The sequence below is a fragment of the Nesoenas mayeri genome (assembly GCF_963082525.1).
Source record: "Nesoenas mayeri genome assembly, chromosome: 5".
Classification (NCBI taxonomy): Eukaryota; Metazoa; Chordata; class Aves; order Columbiformes; family Columbidae; genus Nesoenas; species Nesoenas mayeri.
In genome coordinates, this window is record NC_137548.1 from 13633065 (window position 1) to 13650743 (window position 17679).

Here is a 17679-nt window from a genome sequence, read left to right on the forward strand (position 1 = left end):
TGAGAGATGGCATGGTGGTGTCTCACATCTCCACAACACGGTTTGCCAGCATGTCTGTTGAGCTGTCTGTGTGCTGTTCACAGCTTCCCCCACCACTCACTGCACTGCTGAGATACTTCCCTCCCTTTGACATATTCTCAGCCTTTTCTTACACTACCAGCACATGTAGCCCAACTAGCATTGAGCATCCTGCTCCTGAACACATCACCTCCAAGGAACACACAACCAGCTGGAGATTCCTCAGTTTTCCCAATCAGATTTTATTAATGTCTAGGAGGATATAAGCTGATCTTCAGCACAAGGGATTGAAGAGCTGGTCTACCAACAGATAGACTAAACCTTCCCTAGCAATACAAGTATTGGTACCTCCAGGTATAAGTCATATTAATACACTGTACAACATTGGTTATGTTATCAAAAGCCACATCAACCTTATTGGCCTGTTATCCCACTACTGCACTGAGATAGAGCACAAAAGCAGCACAACCAGGGAAAGCTCTGGAATTTGACTCTCCTGGTGTGGAAACCACCATGGGAACTTGACAGTGTACAGATCAGATTCTTACCATTTTAATTCAAAAAGGTAAGAAATAACAGTGGAAGCACCAGATGTCTCGAATTTCCTGTATTTCAGGGCCCAAACTCACATTATTCACCTATTTCTGGAAGGCAGCATTTTCACATGATCATTTTTCCCTAGCAGAGCCAGGCTGCAAGCCTGTACACAGTGACCGATTTTGGCAGAGCTGCAAAAAAAAGGGGTGCAGGACCTTCCCCTGCCTCCTGGCTCAAGTTGCACAGGTGTTTCTGCAGCAGCAATATAATTTTAAGCAGCATTTGGTTCCAGGCACCTACTTCCAAGTCTGCTGTACCTATTAGACCCTTTGGTCCAAGAATTCATGTAGCTTTGGGATGAGCCAGATGGGGAAAATGAACCAGGTTAAAATAACTGTTGTTTCAGGTTGCTTTTATCAATTGTTCCTCTCATTTAGAGGAAGGACAGGAAAATTGCTTTGACCAAGAGAACAGCTAAATTATCTTCTCAAGTTCAGCCCAAATCTTGAGGTCTACTATGAAATTCCTCAAACAAGGGCTTACTTACACCATATTGTGTTGTAAATCAAGTTAGGAGAAACGATCAGCTGGGATTTGAGTTTAGGTTTGTGTGGAGCCTCAGGGATACTCCAGTGAAAGGACATTCTCTTCCAAGTCTGGTCAGAAACAAACAGTCCTTGAGGAAAAGAACAAGCTTTGCAATTCCAGGTTTGCTTCTAGATCAAAGATGCTCCAACATATCTAGAGTGACTCGCCTAAAGTCTTCTTCAGTAAATTATGAGAAAGGCTAGGTAAAAGAATTAGCCTATTAACCCTCTAAAGGGTCCTGCAAAATCTAACCTTTGATTAGTGTGAAGATCTTAAAAATCAGAAGAATTGCTACCACTACCATGTCACGCTACTTCACCGAGTAGTCACGCCTGGCAGCTTCCTGCGCAGCTCCTGGGCTTTAATTTACACATTACTCCATCTAGTGGCCTTACGGTCCCAGCATCCACGAGTTTAAAACTCTGCCCAGGTACCAGCTGGAATTCAAACCTCTGCAGCAGTTTTGCCATCACCACTTTCGCCTCCATCTGTTAAGAAGAAAAGCAAACTCACCATCAGTGACAGCAAATACAGCTTGGACTGCAGCTTCTTAAAGTCACTGTGTTATGTCATGCTGCTTTGCCAATATAGAGATTTAAAAGTGAAATGTTACTCTGTTCATGCAGCCAGCTGAGTTTGGACAGGAAGAACAGAGTCGTGTGGGGCTTTCTGGATTTGAAGGCAACTGAAAGTCACTGGGATTGGTCCTTGTGTTTATGCATTAACCCCATTTTGGAAATCAGAGTGTAAAACTAAACATTCTAACCTGAAGATTTTGAGAACTGGTGCTTAGATGAACTCACAGCACAAACCTGAAGAGCTGGCATCCTACAGTTCTGAAATGCTTTCTGCCATGCTCATGTACTTCCTCAAATTGTTCCCCCCATCCACACAGACCCCTTCTCACCTTCTCAGTGCCAGTCCTGACTCGTGCCCCTCTGCCAGTTGACACTGTCCCTGCATTGACTCTGCCAGCTGCAGGCACAGGATGGTCCCCAAGAGACCCTGCGCAACCCCTGTGTGTCTGACCTCAGCTGGCAAAGGGATGCTGACTGTAATTCCCATCACAGGGTTTGGATTCAAGCAGGGTGACCCAGGACAGTTCAGAGGGCGAGCAGCCAGCTTCACCCTCCCCTACAGGTACCTTGGCTATGTGCAGGGACATGGGTGACACGGGATAAGTTTGGTCCATGTATGGTGAGGAGCTTCCCTCCAGAGGGAAAAGGGTCAGTGTGCCACCAGCGTGGCCTCTAGTCCCCCCCAAACAGCCATGGCCAGCACACTGAGCAGGCCCAGTGCTCGCTAATGAAGCCTCATTCCAGGCCTCTGCTTACCTGTGCAAACACCTGCCCAATGCAGGATCGAGGTCCCAGGGAGAATGGAAAATAGCAGTAATATGGCCTGCAAAGAATAATGTTCAAATCTCTCATTCTGATGGCTTGGTTCTAAAGAAACAAGCAAAAATTTCATCACAGCAGCAAGCAAATGGTCTAAATACCACCCTACTTAGCCAACTTGTTAAGACAATCTCCAAATTAACTTTTTTCTGCTTCAGAGTAGCAGTGCAGCTCTGCAGCAGATTTCCTTGTCATCTCTGTTTACTATATGGCTCAGCTCACAGAGCTGTTTTGATGCGTGCAAACCTTATTTCAAAGTTGAATGCCAAGCATACTCTAAATGCTCTCCAGCCCATCAGGAGAACTTAATGGTCCACCCAATTATTGCTCCTTTGGACAGACCTGAACCATGTGAGTTAGGGGGTGTTTGGTTCAGGAGACCACACTAATTCTAGACTGAAGTAAAATCCCTGGCTCACAAAGCAGTTTGATGCAGGGATCAGCACCAGCTGTTTAGGTCACTGATCCCTCCTATTGCACTCATGCCTACTGATAAAGTGAGGCTGTCTGCCCCCACAGCTGAACAGCATCTTCTGTTCCTCAGCCCATTGTCCCCTCTTTAATCTGCAGACACTTAAAGAATCCTGGGGCCAGGGCTGCCCCGCATTAAGTGTCTGTGTTAAGTGTGAGGCAAATATTCAGCCTAGTTTTGGCCCAAATCTTTGGTTTTTACCTCAGTATAAACATTAAATAATATTAGTATTGGTCTTTTTTCGCAAGGTATCGTGTGGTATAAAGAACTTCTGAACAGATACTGCACATTATTGCTTTCTATTTGCATTTGGTTAAGGCTTTAGTGTTACTCATACTGGAATGGGAAAATAGTTCTACCCTACTTTCTTCCCCTTGAAATCTCTTCCTATAATGGTTCCTTATTACATATTTAATAACCCGAGAGTAAAAAGAAACTCACTTAGGTGCATCTTTGCTAAATCGGTCTGGATTGAAAGTGAGCGGATCCTTGAAATACCTTTCCATCCTTCCCATTATATAAGTGCTTAACTGCCAAAAAAGAGTTTATTTGCGTTAGTCAGCACACTGAAAACCTCTCTTTCTTATCACAGGTACAAAACCGTAACTGCCTTCCAGTCCTCAGGCAAAAATGATCCAGAGTCCCAATTCATACCCTAGTTTTGCCCAAAAAAGGCATCAAGAAATATACTCCGGGAGTGTTCTGGCCCTCTGAAACACATTATATTTGGATCAGCTGCAGCCCCTAAAAGCTGCTGCTGGTGGATGGGACAGACTCACAACAAGCGTCGTGTTTGCAGGAATTCTGATGCCATTGACGACGTGCTCCTTCTCCAACCAGCGTACCGTCCCCGGGACAGGCGGGTACAGCCGCAGCGATTCCTTCAGAACCTGGGTCAGTGAAAAGCACAAAAGGTCAGTTAGTTAATACAGTGCAGGAAGCAGAAATAAAATTAATTACCTCCCTGTGGCCTTTTGCTTTGGCTAAATGGGAGCTTTTGACTTGTGGAATAGATGCTGCTGTATCTCCCTTGGACTCCTGTGGACAAAACACATGGCTAAGTCAGCTCCTTCAGGCCTGGCTCTTTCTTACAACTGGTAAAATACAGAGAAAATGAAGCAAAAACCCCAAGAGATACCAAGCATTGAACAGACCTAACATGTCAAGTCAGGTCAACCACTAAGTGAAAAAGTACTGGGAAGTAAATTCAAAGAGAATATCTAAGGGTGAAGCCCCATGCCACTGAGCTCCCACTCCTGCTTTTGTCCTGCTTCTGCTGCCTGGGGAGCTGAGCCAGGTCAGAGCACCAAAATAACAAAAAACAACCTCGCAAAGGAAAATGAATAGGGTACAGTGAGAAAAAAAATGGAATAAGACCATTTCTTTTGGTGGCAGTGAGCTGTAAGAATGGCTTATTTCATCAAAGTGAAACCTAATTAACAGTGCACATTAGCATTGCACTGCAAATGCAATTAACAGTGTGTATGCATGAGTGGAGTAATGAAAGAGAAGCATGGACAAAAGGATTCAGAATAGGCTGAGCGACAGGAGAGGAGTCCCATGGTCTCTGATACTCCAGTGATGGCCTGGCTCTGACCAAGGGTGACCATGATTTTGATTGCACAGATCCAAGCTTGTTCTTTTAAATAAACAGACTGCTTTGGGAGGCTCTAATGTGATCTGTCTTAAAACTAAAAGGCTTAGACACCTCATCCTAATTGGAGTGATATAATTGTGAGGGTATTTGGAGGAGCCTAAGGAAACCTGCTGATTTCTATAATGACAAAGAGATGCTTTTTCCTTACGAAAAATACACCTTTCAAATCTACCCACTGCCAAGGCACAGTGATTTGTGAGATGGGATATGACAAATGGTAAAACACCATCATCTACCTCAGCAGGGCAGTTACAGAGAAAAGTGATCATGATAGACTACTAAAATAAATAGGGGAAATTTAAGCAGAAGAAGAGCTGCCAGGATTGTGATTCAGCCTCTCCTGGGGGCTACTGGTGTCCCTCATCTTGTAAAAAAGGATACGCAACAGAAACACTAGTGAGCAGCCAAGCCCTGGCTGTGCAGTTCGTTACTGACTGGCATTTTACGCACAAGACCTCTTTTAGGATTAAACTCTCTCTTACTGCAACACCCACCCCATCAAGTGACTGAGTAAGGTTTCAAGACTGAATAATAAAAAATAGAATTTACAAAAACTAGCCATTATTTTTGGATGTCCTCAAATCCTGCTGAGTTTATGGTGCAGGGTGAGATCATAGCTGGAAATGCCTTAGCAATCATCAAAAATAGAGCTGTGAGTCTGGGAACTGCGTGGGATTCACACACAGGTTGGGCTCAAAGTTGCAAACCATTCTTAAAATACAGCTATGGTTTCAGCTTAAACAGGTAGGGATTAAGCAACTCCACTCTAGCTCCTAGCTAAGTAATAATTACAGAAAGCAGTGAAGGAATCATGTGGGATTTTGGAAATAAATTTGAGGACCATCCTTCCCAACAAGACTGGGCTGCTGCAAATGGCTCATGGCAAATGGCTCAGCCTTCTTGCTGACTCTCTGGGGATAAACACTGTCAGGATAAAATACAGGCATTGTTCTTAAAAGTATGGGGCTTCTCCACGACATGGCAGAGGTGCTACCAAACAGCTCTGACTGGTATTTTACCTCACTCCTACAGTACCTGCGATAAGTAGGTGAGTTTGCCAAGATCTTCATAGTCAATGTCTCTTTTGGCACCAAGAACATCATCCACTTCAGCCTGAAGCCTGCAGTTAAATTAAAAAATGTTAGTTGCAGACACCCATTTCTTGCTAGGCAAGTTAACAAATTACATTTTTTACTTTCCAGGCACTGAGTTGGACTTTGACTCCCATCCTCAGGCAAAATGCCTACTGATTCCCAGCCAGCCTGCCTGAACTTGTGCCTCGTATCAGGATGGAGCAATGTGTGTACAGTGGAGCCGAATCAGGGATTCGTGACCAGCATGTATAAAAACTTTGAAAAAGGTCACCTAGATGGAATTGGAATAATTCATCTTAAGCTTTTTAAAAAATTTAGACGTATTGGGACTACGAAGCTTTTTGTTTTGTAACTGAGGCTATTGAGGTATTGAGAATTGATCCTAGCTTTTAAATAATCCTTGTAATTAAGTTCACCTTGAAATCAACAGCAAACTGGCTTTGCAAATTGGAGAGCACATACCTTTCCAGTATTTCAGGATGCTGACCCAGTGCCATTACTGTAAATGACAGCTGATTGGCAGTAGTTTCATGACCTAACAACACCAAAAATTGATGTAAAGGTTAGTATGAAATAATAAAATGATACAAACATGGTCTACTAGTGTGATTGTGAACAGGAAACTTTAAATGTCAGGCCTCAAATGTTTTATTTCAAGTATGCTAGAAATTAACAGAAACACTAAAAGGGATGTAAATTCCACATAAGGAGCTTTCAAGAGTGACAAGAACAAGACATAGCTGGTAAAGATATGAGCCATCTTGCCCAACTCAAAGCTGCAGTGGCTGCATACGGCACCTCATGGTTATGGGCTCCTGAACAGAAGGGCCAGCATCATTCAATATTGGCCTTGTCATGTTATGGGACATGCAGTTCTGCCAAGAAGCCAAGATTCACTGGTTTTGAGGGAAAACAGAGCTTCTAACCATCTTTCCTTGAAATGTCTGCTTTATGTGGATAGTTTTTGTTTTTTTCATGGATACGCATATGTGCTATTTTGAAGTGTTACAGAAAACAGACTTCTGCAAAGATGTATTTGTTGCAATAACATCTTTATTGCCAAAGAACAGTGTTTTGACCTCAACTTCTTCAGAACATAAACCCTCCTGACTTGTAAGATTGATCTTTCTATGGTGTTTAACTCACATATCATCTGAGCCCCTGCTTTTTCTGATGGGTTTGACAGTGACTTCTCCTACCAAGTGCTGACTAATGCACTTAAGGCAAGAATGGTGTTTAGTCATGTGGGTGAGGTGACACATATGGAATATGTTAAAGATGCTTTCAGCAGGGTTTAGCAGGATCTGGGAGGAAGGGCTAGGGCTCCATGGGGAACAGCCCTGCAAACCAGCAAGCAGCACTGCCCTCTGCACCACAGGTTGGAAACAACTGGCCTGGCAATATTTGCTGTGTTGGTATGAATGAAGGAGGATAACACATCATTTACTTATAAGAAAACTAGGATTTCTTTTCAGACCTTGCCCAGATGGTCTTATACCAGTGTAATACTGCTGTCTGATAACCAAGTGACTCCTGGTTACAGCAGCATCACATGGACTGAGCAACGACCCTAATCATGACCCTGTGGACAGCCCAAGAAATGAGTGCAGCTTCCCACGTGACATATCCAAACAATTAAATAGCTACCAACCTGCAACAAAGAAAGTGACAAAGTTATCCAGAATGTTTTCATCATCTCTAGTTTCTTCCAGAGCTGCCAAGAGAAAAGCAAATTATATTAGAAAACAGCTCCTGTGCCCCAGCTGGAACAGCCAGAATGCTCTGCTCTATTCTGCACATTTGGTCTGAGGTGGCATCAAGAGGAGATGCTGAATGAGCAACTCAGCAGTGACTTGCAACCAATATTTGATCCAACACAAAGAAACAGGGAATTTTCAAAGCAACTCTCATTATCTTCAGGGTGAAAAAGACATTAAAGGAGGATCAGAGTTCAGATCCCCAAAACAATCCTCTCTGAATTTCATGGCAAACCATTCCACAGAGACATTCACTCAAACAGCAACGTGTCGCCTACCATCTCCTTTCAGTATCTGTGTAAGGATATCCAGGGTGACTTCCTTCCCATTCTGGATGTCCTCCCTCCTCTGGTCAAGACACTCCTTCCCCACACGCCGCAGCAGCCTCACACTCTCCTTGACCTCCTTTATCAGCTTCTGTTTCCATGGCATGTACTGAATACAGAATTTCTTTAGTAATTTTATTCCTTTTGCTGGTAAAAAATATTGCAAGTGTTATTTTTCAAGTGAGCACCTTCTTTTCTGCTAAATGACATTCGTCACGCAAACATCTGCTCTCCATGGAGCAAAGTGAACCTCCCCAAGGTAAAGCGTTTGGTCTGAAATGAGAAATATTTCCATCTGTGCATGCTGATGTCCTCCCTTGTCAGAGCTGATGTTTTGGGCACCGTAAGCAAAATTCCTCACCTCTCCATGGAAAGAAACTGCAGCATGTAATACAGAATCTCACCTCTGGGCCCAAAAAGGAAAACAAGAGCTCTAAAAGCCTGAACTACAGCTTTCATGAGAAACTGTGGAATGATTTTTAACTTAAATATTTCATATTACATCCATAATTTCCTAGCACATGAATTTGGGCCAAAAATATATTTTTTTTTATGGTAAGAAGGTTCAAATTTTTTCCACCCTGAGTGAAGGCTGCCATCCTTCTTGGACAAATGGCAAAAATCTCAATTTTTGCAGTGGTGAGTGTGAAAGTGTAAAACCTTCTGAGAGGACACATGCAGGGGGAAGGAGAAGGAAGAAAGACACAAAGGAAGCATTAAATGTTAATCTTTCAAGTGTTTTAAAGCACTAATGGATTTTATCTTGATACATGTTGGAAGGAAAGGGAATGACTGATGACTGCCTCCCCATCGCATATGGACCTTGCACAGCTCCAGCCCACCAACTCATGCAGGAGCAGAGGCTCCAGCTGGATGCAAGGAGAGAGGACTGAAGTGATGACTGTACAGACCTGTATGAAGGGGATGCGCGTCTTGGTCATTCCTTCCAAAGTCACAGTCACAGCACGAGGGAGAGGTGTCTGGTCATCGCTTAGTGCGTTCAGTTCCAAGCCAAAGGCTACCTGAGGAGCGGGAGAGAAAAAGCCAACTCGCTGCATCCTCCTGGCTCCCTGGGACTGAGGTGAAAGAGCAGAACCTCACATCGCCACCTTTTCCCCTAAAAGCACTTCAGGCTAGAACCTGCCTTACAGGAGGTTGCAAGGGAAGGGTAATATCTACATTATGCTTCCTCCTTATTTGGGGGTGGGATTAATAATTTACTATTACACTCCATTCATCCCAAACTGTTTTGCTTAGAGAAGGGAAAAGCCAGCCTAAGGCAGATTTCAGGCTGACATATAATGGTAATATTACATCATCCACACATGAATGAGCACTGGTATGACCCTTTCGGCACGGAGGGTGGGAGGTATGAGGCTGTGACAGCTTTTGCAAAGGGTCCCCATCCTGCAGGCCACACCAGGACTGCGCAGATCCTTCCCTAACTGCCTTTTCCTATGGCTGAGCCCAAATGGAAGTGGCACAGTTCAGCTCTCCTGGCACTGCTGGGTAACGCTTTTGTTCCCTGGCTCCAGTTCCTGCTCTCATCCTGCCGCCGGTACCTGCTACTTCTATTCCTTCCTGCCAGCTGCAGTGAAAACACGAAAGCGGACAGCTGGTACCTTTGCAATGATATCCATAGTCACCCGGCTCATCATCGTCAGCATGCTAAACTCTTTTTTTCCATCTGCCTTTTCCTCTAGCTTCATCATCAGCTCCTCTGCTTTTTCATTAAAAGTTTCCATCAGACCAATCAGGTAGCTGAATAATTAATAAAGATGAGTGATGGGGGCTCTGAAAAGAACATCTTTGCTCAGGCAAAATTATTTTCATTATTTTCCATTGAAAATTGTAAAGTATTTTTGCTTTTTAATTTATAATAAATTTGCCTTAATAGTTTAAAAAGCAAACAGATAACATGAGCTGAATTCTTCTTATAACAGCCCTGCTCCATCCTGCCATGTAAACAACAGCTGTTGGGGCAAAGGACTTTGGCCTGTGGATGCCAAAGCAAACAGACTTTATCTTCAGGCCCTAAACCAATGCATCAAGGCACACACAAGCAAACCAGACCAACCCCTTGCTTATCAGTCACACCGTATCTCCCACAGGGAAGCACTCGGGGGAACAATGAGGCTTGCCCATGTCAAATCCCTAAGGTCTGTTTTCCAACAGGATCGCCACACTCATGGATACGCAACACAGAATCACAGAATGTTAGGGACTGGAAGGGACCTCAATAGATCATCTAGTCCAATCTCCCTGCCAAAGCAGGAACACCTAGAGGAGGCTACACAGGAAGGTGTCCAGGTGGGTTCTGAATGTCTCCAGAGAAGGAGACTCCACAACCCCCCTGGGCAGCCGGTTCCAGTGATCTTTTACTCTCACTGAGAGCCCTGGGACCTTCCTGCTGTCACTCAGCTCACAGGGATGTCACTGCTCCATGGGAAGCCAGGTCAAGTTGCACTTGTCATGGAAATGGTGCATTGGCCTCCAAGTAAAACATGATCAAATAATCACTATCAAATAATGGATCAATGACAGGGAGAATCATGAAAATACAGTAGAAATAACAGTGATATCGTCCCAGAGATATTTGCCTTACTTTCGGCTGAAAGCTGGATCCATTATCCTCCGCTGCTTGTGCCAATGCTCGTGGTTGCAAACAGTGACCAAGCCATTCCCTATAAACCTGGCATTTAGGATAACAAGGAAAGGAACAGTTTTCAGCCAGCCAAACCCTATGTAGTCACGAAGATATAAACTCTTTCACATCTACTTTCTTCTATTTTTCCCACATGTAGGGAGCATCACGCTGCTTCAAGTACATCACTGTAGACAACAACTGAACTGCAGGTGTTTTGCCTGGTAGATGTGGACTGCCAAGTCCAACAAGATGGTGGTTCATTACAGTTTTCATGCAAATAATTAATATAATAATGGGATTATTATATTTTTAAAAGCTTCAGACTAACAGAGAATAATCCTCTTTTTTTGTTACTGAACTTAGAAGCTGGAAACTCCCATGCATTAAGGAATAATTCAGTGCTTTACAATCTAAGTGAGACGTTTGGTGATGGTCTTAAGCAAACTATTCTGAGACTAACTGAACATTCATGGGGAGGAAAAAAAATTATCAATGTAAAAAAATCCAACATAACCTGCTCCCTGACTGGGAAGACATTTGACTTGACACATAATTCTATAGGTACATGCTGCTTACATATGTCTGGAACTAGTTATTAAATCCCCACACTAAGGTAAATGGTCTGAGTCAAAGTAAGTGTCATGCCTGCAATGTTATTAATCTTTCACTTATTTTCAGATCCAAATAGCTTCAGACAGGTTTCACCTACCTCTCGCCAAATATACTGAAGATACGACTGTACACCAGCGGATCCTTTGAGTATTGTGGTGACATCAAGAACTCCTAAAATCAAATCTCAGGTCAGTGAACACTGAGTGCAATCCATTTCCCAGACAAAACATAAAAAGCCACTCACATGTTCACTCTTTTTCTCCTGTTGCAATAGTCTGAAGACTACATGAATTATTTGGTGTGCCCTGATTCCCCAGTTCCCGTGCTGCTAGCTTGCTTTGCACACCTCTAGCACTTTTTGCCCAATGACCTGAAATCTCACCCTCTGGTTATTGCAAAGATTTAGAGGAAGAAATTCAGTCCCTTGTGCCTCACTCATCTGAGATATTAAGCTCTTGCAGAGAGTCTGCTTTTCAGAAATGGTGGATACTTGCTCTGTCTGTTGTTTAAATAAAGGTAACAAAGTAAATCAACTGATCAAGGAAGAAAATAAATCAGGACAGCCCAGAGAGCAGCACACCTCGTCCTCCCAACCCACCCGAGCCGTCCTCTCTGCAGACATGGACTGGCTGCACCACGCTGCCCTGAACATCAGGCACCAACTCTCTTTCTGGAGGGACGGGCCGACCCCCACTGTTGATTCAGCTTTATTTTGCAGTACCTTCACTCCTTCAGGGCTCACAATCATTAACGAGACTCTGTGAAAGGCATTAAGCCGTACAACAGGTCCATATTTCTCTGCCCTATAAGACAAAGAGAAAAAAGAGAATTACGGTACAAACCATCAACATGTAACAGTTCAGACCTAATAACCTCAAAGGACCCCAGCAGTATGCACTGGGAACTACCACAGTCTTCAGCAAATAAAGCCATTAAGAGGAAGACCCATGATCTCTTTTCTAGCTCCTCTACCAACCTTTTGAATGACAATAAATAAGTAATTCAGGGCCTCTGTGCCTTGATTTCCCAACCTGTGCTACAGAGCTACCCCATTTGATGTTAATGATGTGTCTCAACTTACCACTGCAGGAAGAGATCATGCATAAACTCCTGTTTCCTCAGCATTCTCCACAAGATCGGCAGATGTCCAAATATAAAGCTGCAGAAAATGAAGGTTAAGAGTGTCACAGGGATGTCAGCACAGCATTTCATATGGATTGCTACTCAGTGATGCAATACAACTGTTGCTCATGTTCTTCTCCTCGTAAGGTTCTGTCAGTGGAGTCAAATTGAGTAAAATTAGGAATGTTCTCCTTCTGTCTAAAGCCATATCAGCTCAAAGGCTGAAAAAAAGAGGACAACCTAGAAGGATAATCACTGGCTAATATGGAAATTGCAGAAATGAATAACAAAGGTTAACTCTTCTAATATAATAGCTGTATTAAAAAGTTAGAGATCAATCCCTTCTTTTGGCGGCAAGCGACAAATTCCCACTTTCGTGTACATCTGAAGGAAGAATCGGCCAAGCTCCTCTATAAATGAAGCAATCAAGATCTGTTTTCCATTTGAGAGACAGACAGCCGTGCTATCATCCTTTTCTGTATAAACAAGCTACAGGGGAAAAACAGGCTCTCATTTTATTTCTCTTGGAACTGGGAGGCACTTAAAATAACATGCACTCAAAGTTACCCAGCATCTACAGAAACTTATAATCCTTCACTTGTTTGTCTCCTCCATTGTAACTGGACTCCAAAAAGATGTGAAAGCTCAAAATAAGACAGAAGAGTACTTCATTAGCTAAAGCTCCAGAAAACGGTCAATCTGCAGTGCATGACACAAGGTCTTTCCCATGGCTCCTCATGTGTGACACAGGAATCCTCAGAGATATTTTTCATCCCCTGTTCCATCGCTACTCAATTAAGTCAAGTGTTACAACAGGCCTAAAACATTCATCTGCTAATGAGAAGTCCCACTTACCGTGTGCCATGAAAAAGCTAAGCAAGGGCTTGGTTTGGGATATACAACTACGTGACACTATCACCTGAAAACAGGTATTTGCAAAGAAATCACTTTTTCCCATTTCTTTCTATTAAGTCTTTAATATGAAGCAAGCCTTTGAAGAGATGGCCTCCTCTCTTCACAGGTGAGCAATTCATGCAGTAAAAATGACACAGAGCCACTAGCACTCACTTTTCCAGCCTGTCCTGCACAAGACTCATTTAGAGATGTGCTGTGATAGTTCCAACAAAATGAATCAGCCCAGGAAATCAAAGGCATTAATGTTATCTTGTCATCATGCAGCCATAAGACCTTAGACACAGCCTGAGGTTTTGATAAGATCTTGTTGCACTTCATCCAAAAATAAGGCTTTATTAAGCTTTTATCAGAGGGCAAGAGCCAAGGGCAATGTGAAAGTTGTGCACCTGGGACAGAATAACACCTTCAAAGGATACAGGCTGTAGACTGGCTGGCTGCGGAGCAGATCTGCTGACCACAACCTAAAGGCTGGTCCTGGTGAGAAGAAAAATGGACACAAGCCAGCCTTTGCTTCCAGTGCTGCTCTTCTCCAGTTTACCAGCTGCACTCTCAATTGAGAAGCATTTAGGTTTGGATGAATCCCATTTCAGAGTAATTTGGGTTGGCCTGGACCTCACGAGGCCACTGGTCCAGTCCGCTGCTCCAGGCCATTCAACGTCAGAAATATGGTACAAGGCTCAGGGCTTTGCCCAGTCACCTGTGCCAGTGTTTGAGCTCCTTCACGGTGAAGGTGTTTTGCCCTACATCTAACTGCTATTTTCCTTGGGACAACTTGTGCCCATTGCTCTTTGTCATTCACTTTGAAACTCCAAGGAGGGTCTGGCTCTATCTTCTCACAACTACCATTAGGTAGCTGAAAACAGCCAATGGATCCCTCCTGCTCTTCACTCTTCACTGCTTCTCCACTCAAAGCCAAGCCAGGTCTCAGCTTCCCATGCATCCCAGCTGGCCTCCACTGGACTCAACTCAGTTTGTCATAAAATCATAGAATGTCCTCAGTTGGAAGGGACCACAAGGACCATCAAGTCCAACTCCTGTCCCTGCATATGACAGCTCCACAGTTCACACCATGTGTGTCAATGTCTTTCTTGTACTGGAGACACCACCACCATGCACAGCACTTGGCTTTATTTTCTTTTTTTAATAAGTGACTTGTCAAAGGTGGAGGCATTTGATTTTCCTTACCTTGGACATTTAAGAGTGGAAGTGTTTGTGCAACAAGTATTGACATGGATGTTTTGGACTGTCCCTGGCAGTTTATACTTTTGAAAAGCTATAAAGTACTGTGGGCTTGCATGACATACAAACTTCCACCTAGACATACCAATACCAGAAACCTTCCTGGGAAGGATCCTAGGCTGATCACCAACACCAAGCTCAAACCCTGAAGATGGGACAGAAAAGCAGCCACAGGGCTTCTCAAGCTGCCATTACTCTAGGGTGTTACTTGACACCTCAAAATGAACCTAGGGACTACCAGGTTCAGGTATGACAAGATCCATCTTCTCTCTAATCTTAGTATCTGACCCTGGTTACACAAGTAGGCTGAAACCTGGAGTTAGGCAGCCAAGCCTGGTGTCCCTGGAGGACTGTGTGTGAGAGTGCTGCTGTGGTGCCTTTTCCCATGGCACGTTATGGGCAGCACGTGCACCTCAAGGTGAGGTTGGATTTCCCACACACTCCTGGAAGAACCACGGCTCCTTGTGACAGCACTGCCACGCTGGCAGCTTTCTCACTGACCTTTACCACTTATGACACATTTTATTGGCAGAAACCAGTTGGCACACGAGAGAGAGGTGCCTGGTGGAGTTAGTGTCAATGTGCCTTCTGGTGACGTGTGGGAGGGTAGGCTGTGCTGGTCCAGCACAGACATCCCCTCCTGCATGGCTGGTGCTGCCTGCCAGGTCCATCTTTGGTGATATAAGAAAATGCACAGCTCAGATGGGTAACTCTAAGCTGCTCATTTCACGCTGCTGTGGCCACCTGTAGTGATCATCCAGGGAGGGAGATGTAGGCCAGCAGATCCCACCAACCAGACAGTGCTGCAGAGCAAAGCAGTGGGATCCCCAGTCCTGCCCAATGAATCATAGAATGTCCTAAGTTGGAAGGGACCCACAAGGACCATCAGGTTCAACTCCTGTCCCTGCATATGACAACCCCACAGTTCACACTACGTGTCTTGAGGATGTTTTCCAGTCTCTTCTTGAACACTGTCAGGCTTGGGGCTGTGACACCTCCCTGGCGAGCCTGTTCCAGTGCTCCTGCACCCTCTGGGTGAAGAACCTTTTCCTAATGTCCAACCTAAACCTCCCCTGGCACGTCTTCCTGCCTTTCCCTGCAGTTCTGTCACTGGTCACTAAACAGAGGAGTTCAGTGCCTTCCTCTCGTCCTGCCCTTGTGAAGAAGCTGCAGACCATGATGAGATCTCCCCTCAGTCTCCTCCAGGCTGAACAAACCCAGTGACTTTAACCACTCCTTATACAGCTTCCCCTCCAACCCCTTCACCAGTTTCGTGGTGCCCGCCTTCCCTGGGAAGCTGTTCCCAGCCAGCCTGACCTCCTTGCCCTTGCTCGCCCGTCCTGCAGGTTGCCCCGCAGCGATACGGGCTGGGCTGTTATCTTCTGCTCTGACATTGTTCCACGGCCCGAGCCTGGCAGAGCGGGCAGCCGGGGTGCCAGGCTGCGCTCCGCCGGCCGCGGGAACGGGGCTGGGGCCGGCGGTGAGAACGGCTGAAACCCCCGCGGGTCCCCGCCTCCCCACCGCGGCCCTGCCCGGCGGCCCTTACCTCTCCCGCGGGGCGCCGGGGATGTGGTCGTACTTGGAGTGGATGTATCTCACATAGCAGCAGTACAGGCCGAGGGCCAGGAGGCCGAGGGCCGCCAGCAGCCCCCACACCGCCCCCAGCACCGCCATGGCCGCTACCGGGAGGCCCGGGAGAGGCCCGGCTGTGACAGGGAGGGCGGCGGGCGGGGCCGGTCCCGCTTAAAGAGCCCGGCGGCTGCGGTGCTGAGCCGGGAGCCTCGGAGCAGGTGCAAAGCCACCCAGGTGCCTGGCAGGAGCGCGCTTGTCTGCTTTCCTGGGTGGAGGTGGTGCTTTGCACAAGCGTGTGAGGAGGCCTGGAAGGGTGCTGCACCTTCATGGATTTGTTTACAGAGTGTTTTAAATAAAGCTCATCACTGAAGGCTCCAAACTGAGCCTAAACTGCCACAAGACAGGAAGGCAGAGGCTCTGTGTTTTACTTTTAAAATACAAAATGAAAGGGCATATGCTGTTGATGCCTGGAGGAATCAATAGATGAAGTTTTCCAGAGCAGTCTGCTCTCGGCCCCATGTTATATTAATACAATGTACTCATTAATCATCAAAGCATGGGAGTGAGAGATGATACAGTTTTAATCAAAATGGGTGATCTCAAGCTGACTGCCACAAATTGCATAAGGATTGCAGGACACAAGGGGCCAAGTCATAAAATGGTGGAAATTCATTTCTCGTAAATGAAAAGTAGTGCACGAGGAAATATAAACTATACATCCAACCAAGTGGTATAAATTCAGTGGTGGCACTTGTTCGGAAAACATCAGCTTAATGTTCAGTACAGATCAAAGAAGCGAGCAAAGCATTGGCAGCGATTAGCAATGGGAAAGTGAGCAAAACAAGATGCCTGACTGGTTTAGTATATAGAGGACTCTCTAAATCTGGAGCACGGCCTTGTGTATGTATGAATACCACACGTGCTCTTCCTCCCAGCTTGGTGTAAAGACAGACAGAACAGATTAGGCCTCCAAACCGGAAAAAAGTTGACTGAGGGAGGTGATGACAAGGGTCTGAAAAATGATCAGTGGTTTGGTGGTGAATAGAGGCAAACTAATGATTATTTTGTGTCATTTAAGAATAAGGAGTCACCCACTGAAGTGATCCAGCAGCAGGCCTAAAAGAAGAAGAGATTTTTCTCAGAAAGAGCTCTGTACTCTGAGGATTCCCGGGAGAGACAGCAGGGCTCCAAACAGCCCATGGAGACTCCCTGAATGGCCCAGGCTCTGAGGATACACAGACCTTCCACTGCATCCTCCTGTTTTCCCATCCTGCCCTCAGCCTTTTAATCCCTGCAACAGTCTCCACAGTCTTTTACAACCCCCCCGTTTCTTCCTTCCTCCTCTAAGACCCGCTGCCTACACCCTCAGTCCCTTCCTGGTGCTGCAGCATGCGGTGCCCACTCCTTCCCTTTGAGGGTTGCCCACCTCACACGCAGGGTGGCAGACACCCCTCTCCACCATTGCCACGGCCCTGACTGCAGCAGGGGAAGGAGAAGCAAGACACACTTTAAAGAAAAGTAGCATACCACCTGCCTATCAGGCTTTCACAGGAGAACCCCATTCACACACTCTTTCCCCACACAAGATTTACTCAACCGTCTGGAGACAGAATAGTAAGCTACACAGATTTTTACCATGTCTGTTTGCTGCCTGTGAGTCTCTGACTTGTTTTGCAGCACCATACGAGGCTTCTGCAGTTTTCATCCCTGTTGTTTCCAGTGGGGT

General features: G+C 45.3%; 1 protein-coding gene across 1 annotated transcript; it reads right to left on the reverse strand.

Annotated features, from left to right (window-relative positions):
* Positions 1 to 1469: 1469 nt before the first annotated feature.
* Positions 1470 to 16055, reverse strand: CYP46A1 (cytochrome P450 family 46 subfamily A member 1; the record flags this gene model as incomplete). The annotated part of the gene is made up of 15 exons (XM_080346110.1): positions 1470 to 1631; positions 2478 to 2544; positions 3454 to 3542; positions 3792 to 3902; positions 5705 to 5789; positions 6226 to 6298; positions 7415 to 7477; positions 7799 to 7955; positions 8758 to 8868; positions 9469 to 9607; positions 10452 to 10538; positions 11203 to 11276; positions 11827 to 11908; positions 12187 to 12264; positions 15928 to 16055. The coding sequence occupies 15 exons, from the start codon at positions 16053 to 16055 to the stop codon at positions 1470 to 1472; spliced, it is 1506 nt and encodes a 501-aa protein (XP_080202236.1).
* Between the last annotated feature and the right edge of the window lie 1624 nt (positions 16056 to 17679).